Raw genomic sequence first — 10,078 nt, 5'->3', positions numbered from 1 at the left:
GCTCGTGTGACTTGGCGGGTCGTCCTGAGAAAGGCCTGGCTGGTGATTGGACGAGGGCAGAGGCCCCCGAAGTGTTGAAGCTCAGCGCTGAGCCTCCTAAAATAAGAGGATATTCCTCACAGTTTGACACGGGGACTAAAAACAGCCAGGCGAACTGACAGACACAAGGAAGAGGATAGGCGATGTTGACACAGGGATTTTGTGACATTCTGTTCCTAAAGCCGTACTGTTTTGAATCTGTGATCTCTCTTCCTGACTCATGATTATAAATACACAGAAAGGTGGCAGGATGGTGGAGCAAAGACATGAATGGCTGCAGTCTGGATCTGAGGCAGACTGCTGGTCGCCCTTTAGTCTGGACTGGACCGTCTGCTAGATGTTTTATCCAAGTAGCTCGGTTTTAATCATCAATATAAACAACAGCTTCCATCTTAAAAATATGAAGCTCAATGCTATTTAATATTCTTTTAGTGTTTTATAAAGATATTATTTGCATATCTTCATGTCTATGTTAAAGATGGTGCTTTTTTCTGTGCAGAAAAACATTTAAAAGTGATGTGATGAAACTGCCAACAAGTAGTCACTCAGGTGCTACTGCTGCTGCTATCTAGTGGACAGAACACTTCATAATGATTCTTAGGAGAAAGTTTGAGGGAGTCGACCCAGGGGGCTAATATGTGGCAGACAAAAAAAGTGCACCAGTTGCATGTAGGGCATCCTATACTTTGTGTCACTGCATTACGTTATCACAATTTTAAGAGCATCCTAGAGCAGCAGTGCTTGAAATGAGCCAGCATTCACATTGCTTTTACATTTTTCTCTTTAGTGTACTGTGACTTTTTCTTGCATTTCTTCTCACAAGCTGCCAGAACTCTTTGGTGCTTTCTGGGTAATTTATAATAGGCCTAATTAAACTGCATTGCTTCACTTTTATACATCATTTTATAAAATGTCATGAGGTTGCAGACCTGTCTGAAGTCAACAAACTGTCTTCTGCTTTTCCTCACTTCGAGGAAGAGCAACTGGAGCAGTGACAGGACGTCAATCACTTCCCAGTCATGAGAAAGAAATTAACAACAGTGCAAGTACAGCAGTTTCTCAGTAAGAGTTGGCGAGTACTAAGTGCTGTAAAGTGAAATTAAGAAAGGAAAAAAGCATGAGCAGGTTTTACCTGGTGCCTTGTTTCTTCGTGTTCTTAGTTACTTTGTTTTGTTTTGGTCAGTTTGTATTTCTGTCCACAGTTTTAAAACTGTCTTCATGGTGGGTGCGAACAGACTTAATGATGCATTCAGGTGCACCTTGTAAATACAGGAGCATTTATATACCATTATAATTTTAGTCCTTGAATTGTCGCCTGGTCCCTGTATTTTGTGTTTTCCTTTACATAAATAAGACATAGCGTCATAAGATGAATTCGGAGGAACACAAGGAAAAAACTTGTGTACCTGCAGTTTATATGAACTGTATTTACTGAATAGTGACTCCCACATCAGGTGACACTTGTTGGGGGACGGCAGCAGCTGCTCTTATCCCAGCTCGGTCAGACCCCCGGCAGTATTAAAAGGGATTAAACAGCTGAGTGGAGGCTTTCCAGTTCAAACGTGGCAAACTCACACAGAAGTGGTTCTGGCTTCCCCCATCAGTGAGGAAAACAAATCTAGAAGCATTTCTTTTTTCTTTTTACTGAATTTGTATTAAACCACATTAAAATACATGTTTAATCATTATTACCTGCTGACTGGTCAGACTGTCACCATTCTGCTGCAGGGTCTCTCTTCCTTCAAGACATCACTGAAGCTGGATTTGTGCAGGCAGGTCAGAGGCATTTATACTGATATGAGAGTGTCCCCAAATGGAAAAGCTTATAACAGAGGAACTGTGTGGACAAAATGTTTGATGGCTTATTTTGAAAGGGAAAATCTTTGTAGTTTCTGAAAATGTGTTTGCTTACAATGTGACTAAAATATAACATTAACTACATCAATTAGATAACAATAACTAGGACATGCTTAGTGCAAGAACTCTGTAAATCACCACATATCTTCTTCATCTTGTCAGCCACAGCTGTATCTCAGACCTGTAGGCCTCATCTTATGGAAGTTAGGGAATTTTTAGTTTGTGGTGTCACTGGATAAAGTTGAGGTGGATTTTATACCAAAAGATAAACTCTACATTTTCTGCCTACATGACTTTCTTTTTCTGAAATCAGATTATTTTCATATTAAAAAATAATTAATAGGGTCTTTTTCCAATATGGTGGCATGTGACACATATTCTCACACAATCTGACCTTTGTCTGATTATATATCATGCGTACAGATCTACTGACTATTGTTAGCATATTTTATTTAGTTTTATATTACTGTACCGGTGTTACGACTAAATCTGAGTAAAACAGGAGCATGAATACCATGAACAAATCGGATTATGAATTATTATATGTTGATAAATCCTTGTCCACCCTGAATGAATGCCTGTCTTTACATACATATTTGGAAAGGAGACACACCTTAACTTTTGTTAGGTGAGGTTCCTTGTCAGAGATGTGTGTGATATATTTGTAAAACTGTGTGTGTGTGTGTGTGTATGCGGGTGTCTGTCTGTGTCATTTTGCATGAATTCCTGTTTTTCTTTAAAACGTTCTTGAAAAACTTGAGATTCAGTTTCTTTTCATTGAGGCGGCTGTGGCTCCGTTGGTAGAGCAGTTGCCCACTCATCGGAAGTCGGTGGTTGGATCCCTGACTGTGGTAGCCTATATGTCGAAGTATCTTTGGGCAAGATACCCCATATTTCTCCCGGTGCTGCATTCACCATTTGGGATAGCCTCGGCCACCAGTATGAACGGGTGAATGAGCGCTGTCTGTTGTGTAAAGTGCTTTGTTGTGTAAAGTGCTTTGAGTGGTCACAAAGACTAGAAAAGTGCTATAAGTGCATTCTATTTACCATTTAACCTCAGTGAAGCTTTCTTCAACATCAAGAAAAACCTGTCAAAGTAGATTGCAACAAATGCAACATGTTTGTGTTGGAATAGAGGCCGTTAAGGTACAATATAGGTATAACATAATATTTGATCCAATTACTTAATATTGAAATACTCATTAAATATTAAAACATTAATATAATGGATTTATTGAAAATACGTATAATTTTTCATTGAGTCTACATACAAATTATAATGAATAAGTATATACAGTATGCTGTCAAGCTAAAATCAATGAAAACCATGAGCAGGAAGGGGTTAACAGCGAGGTTACTGTATGTTTCATGTTGACCAGTAATGTGTGTGACACGGTTCCACTTCCCAGCCACAAGTTTCCACTGTGACACAGGACCAGGCCATGTCGTGATTTACCACATGGCTGAGGAGGAACGCACGTACGCATGCATGTCCACGTGTAAACACATCTGCCGGTCTACAAGCGCATGCATGGATACACACACACGCACACAGCATCTGCACACCGCCCCTCCACCACTCTGCAACTTGTCTGACCACCCAGCCATTCTTTGATGGTACTATCATACACTCCTACTACACTCCTACATCCTTGAATTTGACATACCTTTTATGTGTCACAGTGTCTAATGTGGAGTTCCTGTTAAAAAGGTGTGTTTGACTACTGTTTGTTTATCAGATGCTAAAAAGCATGATGGCATGTTCATCATATCAAACCTCTCCTCCCCCGCCTCTACCTGCCTCCACTCCCCCCTCTGTTGTCCCTCTCTCACGCTGGTCCAAAGTCCAAGTCTCAGGACCAGACGATCCCTCTGAATATAAACGAGACCATGTGTCCGGCTAGCAGCTCACACACACACACACACACACACACACACACACACTCTCAACCCATCCATCCACAGATACGGAAAAACTCAAAAAAAAATTTTTTTTAAATACTACTTCATATTAAAATATAAGATACACACAAGCTTTAAACGTACAAAACACCTTTGAGACCACATTCATTTTTAAAGATAGACTTACTTAATCACACACACACACACACACACACACACATACATGCACACACTTATTTGCTGATAAAGCTTCTGTTTATAGCTGTACTGGACGACAGACTTGTTCGTGCTTGGCGAGAGAGAAATGCACTAACTGGGATCGCATCACAACATTTTGTAAGTATGAAATATTAATATATACACATTGTATTGCCCCTATGAGAGAACTGTGACACTAGCTAAACTGTGGTTTAAGGTTTTAAACTGTGATTAAATCTGTGTTCAAAAGTCTCTGTGCTAACTGGTTCAGACAGCCTACTGTAAATGTCTTAAAGCTGGTAACCCATGTCCACATTAATACAGCGGCCACTGGGTTTTACGAAGTTACTTTGTGTTGTAGCAGTAGCTTAATGTCTATATTGTGAAAAAAGTCATGATGGTGAATTTAGACCAATTATTTAACTTACATTCTTCACAATGATGATCATGTTGCTCGGTGTCTGCAGGATTTTTAAATAAGCAACTGTTTGCTATAGCTTAGCTATAGCACACCGGTGCTGCTGGTGTGTCAGTTTGACTGACAATGCTACATATTATACCTTTAACAGTATATGCTATTATGAAAAGCTAACATATTTGCTGGTAAATGTGATCCCAAGCAGCAGATATCAACCTCCACAACGAGACACATTCCCACTTTTTGCTGTAAACAGACAGTTAAACATCATTACTGCAGTGTACTGCTTCATTGTTGCTAAGACACACAAAGTACTATACTACAGTACAATTCTAAGCTACTTGTACTTTCCTTGAGTTTTTCCATTTTATGTAACTTTATACTTTTACTCAACTGCATTTTGAGGCAAATATTGTACTTTTTACTCCACTACATTTAGCTTTCGTTACAATATACTGTTATGTTGTTTAATTTGTAAACATGCATAATCACTTTTAATTGATCATGTAGTCAAGTAGTTACCCCTAGCTTGACAACAGTAAAATGCTGCTTACTTAATTGCATCAATAATAATCATCCAATAATATATTTCGAATATATAAAACATTCTGAATATCGATTACTTTTACTTTTGATTCTTTAAGTACATTTTGATGCTAAACTTACTTTTACTTAAGTAAGTTTTGGATGCAGGACTTTTACTTGTAGTGGAGTAATCTCAGTGTGGTATTAGTACTTTTACTGAAGTAAAGGATACTTCTTCACAGACTGCACAAACAGAAAATGGCGCTTACAACTTTTTTTTCTCCCTCCTCTTCTTTTTGCAGTAGTGATGGATTTGCTCCACAGCTCCGGTGTGAGCAGCACACATTACCTGCAGACCCACTTCAGCCAGAGCCAGGGATATTTCCTGTCAGTCTCCATGGCAACGGACATACGCAACACATTCTTCCTGTTGTTCCCCATATGGTTTCATGTCAAGCAAGCTGAGGCCATCAAACTGCTGTGGGTGGCGGTAGTGGGAGACTGGATCAACCTGATGCTCAAATGGTGAGAAGTGGTAATGACAATGATGATGATGATGGGTATGATGACAATAACAATTAGAGGTGTAAATCCCCAGAGGCCCCACAATACAATATTATTGTGATTTTAAGCATTTTTCGATATGTAGAGTATTCCGATACAATGTATTGTGATTTAACTGTTTAGCTGCATTTTGTGTTCACAAAATTAAATTCAATTAAGAATTGTTTTATCAAATAACAGAAAATTCTCAGTCTATTCATCTCACTTTGGTCTTTTTATTTCTCCACAATGAGAGTCAAACCCACAGACTGACCAACAAAGTATTCAGTCAAACTGAACTCAACTGATATCAAACATGTATGGACGACAACTGTCCGTAAAATAACGTGACAACGGAGTCACATACCTGGTTTCAGTGTTTTTAGCATACATAGAGACTGTATCCCTGATCGACACATTCTGGTGTTTCGCGGTCATTTTGAATTGCTACCACCAGTGTAGCTATAATTGATTTATACATATTTAACAATCTACGTGTGAAATTAAGTTTATGGACATGGAGATTTACATGTCTAATTACAATACGAAAGTGACTCTGATGAGAGAAAGCAGTATGAACGCTCGGGCGCTGATCTTAAAAGTACATCTGTATTTTTACTGTATTTTATTGTGAAGGACAGAAGTACAGTCCGGGTGTGTTGATAACGATAGTTGATAACAGTGTTATTTATTTGGCTTACCCAGAAACATCCAATTTCCTCCGGAAAACTCAGCAACCCCCATTGTTTTACAGCGAGGAGATCCAAGTGTCCGATGTAGGATACATTTAGCACACAGCTAATTCACCAGCGTTAACATTCTTTTGCTGACTCCAGCAAAAGAATGTTACACGGTTACACGGTTAAAATGATATACAGTCTCAAAGATAAGAAGTTAGACTTAAGTTTCACACCACTTAATCAATCGGAAACAACATAAAAGTTTATTAGTTAATGTGAGATTTTGATAGAATGTTAGCCAAAAGCTGCTGGTGTGGGATAGTTATCTAAAACTAGCTAACTAGCTAATTAACTGCAGCGTTTTCATGACAACTTCCCGACATAATATCCTGATGCACATGGTGCCTGTAGATTCCTTAGATCTTCTAGTTTCATATGATACCAGTATCTCCAGTATATTCCCAAAAGTAATTCCGCTACGGGCTCAGGGCGAAAACAAAAAAGGCGTAAATATTGGCGGCCGTTGGAATGCTAAATATGGATACTTGGCGGCCATGAATCAATATAATATTGCCACGCAAAATATCGCAATACTATACTATATCGACTTTGCCCCCCACCTTTAATTACAATAACAACATTTGTAATGTAACTGTATCCCAAATTTGACGCTGTTCGGCTGAGATTCTATCAAAATTTCACATTAACTACTAATATAACTGATCATGTTATGCTTCAAATTATTTAAATGGTGTGAAACTAAAGTCTAACTTCTTATCTTTCAGACTGTATATCGTTCTAACCGTGTACGTTAGCCTTGGGTTTACCAGAGTTGGCAAAAGAACTTTAACGCTGGTGAATTAGCCGTGAGCTGTCTGTATCCTACATCGGACACTTGGATCTCCTCGCTATAAAACAATGGGGGCTGCTGAGTTTTTCGGGGGAAATTGGATGTTTCTTGGTAAGCCAATTAAATATCACCCTTATCAACCATCATTATCAACACACCCAGACCGTACTTCTGTCATTCACAATAAAATACAGTACAGTAAAAATACAGATAGACTTTTAAGATCGCCGCCTAAGCGTCGCCCGAGCGTTTTTAATGCTTTCTCTCATCAGAGTTACTTTCCTGTTGTAATTAGACATGTAAATCTCCATGTAGATAAATTTAATTCCACACATAGATTGTTAAATGTGTATAAATCAATTATACCTACACTGTTATTCGAAATGACCATGAAACGCCTGAAAATGCAGCATTGCAGATGTGTCCGATTTGGGATACAGTCTCTATAATGATGATGATTAATATACATGTTGCATTTTATTCACAAAGTGTGTCCTAATGCCATTTTTTTAACTAAGGCTTCTGTTTGGAGAGCGTCCCTATTGGTGGGTTCACGAGACTGGTTACTATGACAACTCCTCTCAGCCACTCATAGCACAGTTCCCTATGACCTGTGAGACCGGGCCAGGTAAGACCACGCCTTAGTGGCTACATGCAAGTTAATTCAGTGTCAACTTTGGTCCAGCTCTTTAAAAAGTTTTAAAAACTTCTTCCCCTGACAGGAAGTCCATCAGGTCATGCCATGGGGGCCGCAGCAGTCTACTACACCATGATGTCATCGCTCCTCGCCACAGTGCTGAAAAAAGAAGGACATCAAATTAGGAAATGGTAATATCAACCTCATCTTTATTCACTGCCTCTGTGTATTGAGCATATTCAGAGCAGTAGCATGTTTGTCCCCTCCAGGTGTGTGCGTGTCTCACTGTGGACGCTGTTCTGGTGTGTGCAGCTGTGTGTGTGCCTCTCCCGGGTCTTCGTCGCCGCTCACTTCCCACATCAGGTCATCACCGGAGTTGTCATAGGTACAGACAGAGCATATACTGCTGCGTTCAAGTCATATTGAAAGTTGGGAACAAACATATAATACATCTTTATGGTATCAGTGGTAAAATGTAAGTAAATTAAGTACAATTTGGAGGTACTTGTACTTTACTTGAGTATTACCATTTTATGTTACTGCTTGCATTTATGTAAGCAGCGTTTTACTGCTGTCGATGTAGGGCTCATTCTAACTTTTTAATATACTTTTATGTGGTTTAATTTATAAACATGTGTAATCACTTTAAATGTATCATGTTTTTATGTTAAATCCTGACCTGAAAAGTAACTTTAGCTGACGGCTAAATGTAGTGGAATAAAAAGTACAATATTTGCCTCAAAATGTAGTGGAGTAGAAGTATAAAGTTACAAATGTGGAAATACTCAAGTAAAGTCAAAGTTGTACTTAAGTACAGTATTTGAGTAAATGTACTTAGTTACATTCCACCATTATATTTATGGCCGGGGTAGCAATGTGCTGCATCATGGTTTAGACTTAAACAGTCAGACATTTTGGCAACACATATTTTTCTTTTGCTGGCAGAAATGAGCTTCCCTATTGAATCCTGCCTTTCTTCTTAGATTGGTTTTCAAATTCACATTGTCTCCATGCATAACCTAGTTTAGTACAGAGTCATCAAAACAGGATGTTTAAGGTTTAACATGTAAGTGTAAATAATGGTATTGTCTCACTGCATAGTAAATTATAATAAAAGACAGACAATGGTCAGATGAAATGACTGAAATAAGAAAAAGGTTTTCCCCTCAGGTATCCTGGTGGCAGAGTCTCTCAGTCGGACCCAGAAGATTTATAACGCCGACCTGCGCTCTTACCTCCTCACATCGCTGCTCCTCCTCTCCCTGGCTCTCCTCCTGTACTTGTGCCTCCAGCTGGTCGGTGTCGACCTCCTCTGGAGTGTGGAGAAGGCCCGGTGCTGGTGCCACCGAGCCGAGTGGGTCAGCGTGGACACCAGTCCCTTGGCCAGCTTGTTCAGGAACACTGGGGCCCTGCTGGGCCTGGGCCTGGGGCTGCACTCTCCTCTGCGTGCTCACTCCAAAGCAGTGGTGGCCAGCAGGGGGGCTGAGGGCGCCGTCTACAGGTCAATCTGTGTCAGTGCAACACTGGTGCTTCTACAGTTATTTGACTCTGCTTTTATGCCGCCTGTCCACAGTGGAGCTTTATTCTATCTCCTGTCACTGTGTAAAAGTGCCATGGTGCCTCTAGCTACTGTGGCAATTGTTCCCTACTGTGTCACTGCAGCTCTGGGATACAGAGGGGAGAAGCTGCTATGAGGTGGTGGGCCTTACATCACATATGCTGATGAATGGGTGGACATTAGTGCTTCTTTTAATTTATGTCCTTTTGGTCTGGTTTGGTTTTTACTGGTTCAGCGTCACCATACACAAAGCCAGTACCATAAAGAAATGTTTTTTCCTTGTTTGAAAGAACTTGACTGGTCTGCACAGAGCCCTGACCCCAACCAAGACCTGTGGGGTTATCTGGATTGATAACCAACTGTGGGCCTTTGTAAACATACACCAAACAGGATTAAAGGATATTTAAATCAGAATGATGACATTGTGAATCAAATCTGATCAGACTGGTTTTGGAGAGTTAAACTCTGAATTATATGGATATTAAACTTTACTGTGGTATATCTTGTAATGAATATTTAATGTCAAAGATAAATCATTGAAATTTGGAATTAAAATATAGATAAAAGTTAAGTGTTCTGTTTGTTTTTCCAGTCCATCACTTAAGTCGAAAATGAAATTTCTTAACAACTGGACTGCACACAGAAGAGCTGCAGGCAAGAGTGTAAACACAACACCACTGTGTAACCCCAGGGGCAAACAGGTCAAAATTTGAATAAGCTTCGGTTTATGACTGCTGTATAAATTTAATGAAATGTGTGTGTATAAACTGCTGTATCATGGTTGAGGCCTATGTCGTAAAACTCAAAGCAGCCACTGCAGCTTCTATACCCTCTGACCTGTGAGGAAGTTCTGACTGTCCGTCTCAAACAT

The 10,078-nt window shown here is 39.7% G+C and overlaps 1 protein-coding gene across 2 annotated transcripts; it reads left to right on the top strand.

The window, feature by feature from the left end:
* Positions 1-5,237: 5,237 nt before the first annotated feature.
* Positions 5,238-9,844, top strand: LOC131983628 (glucose-6-phosphatase catalytic subunit 1-like). Of its 2 annotated transcripts, none has more exons than XM_059348391.1 (5): positions 5,238-5,464; positions 7,531-7,640; positions 7,735-7,840; positions 7,919-8,024; positions 8,807-9,844. In XM_059348391.1, exons 1-5 carry the CDS (start codon positions 5,247-5,249, stop codon positions 9,341-9,343), a joined length of 1,077 nt encoding a protein of 358 aa, XP_059204374.1. In that variant the 5' UTR covers positions 5,238-5,246; the 3' UTR covers positions 9,344-9,844. The 2 variants fall into 2 exon arrangements, with proteins under 2 accessions (XP_059204374.1, XP_059204373.1); XM_059348390.1 differs by having other exon boundaries at positions 5,247-5,464; positions 7,898-8,034; positions 8,820-9,844.
* Positions 9,845-10,078: the final 234 nt, after the last annotated feature.

This window comes from Centropristis striata, chromosome 13 (genome assembly GCF_030273125.1).
Source record: "Centropristis striata isolate RG_2023a ecotype Rhode Island chromosome 13, C.striata_1.0, whole genome shotgun sequence".
Lineage (NCBI taxonomy): Eukaryota > Metazoa > Chordata > Actinopteri > Perciformes > Serranidae > Centropristis > Centropristis striata.
This window is presented reverse-complemented; position numbering and strand designations above follow the sequence as displayed.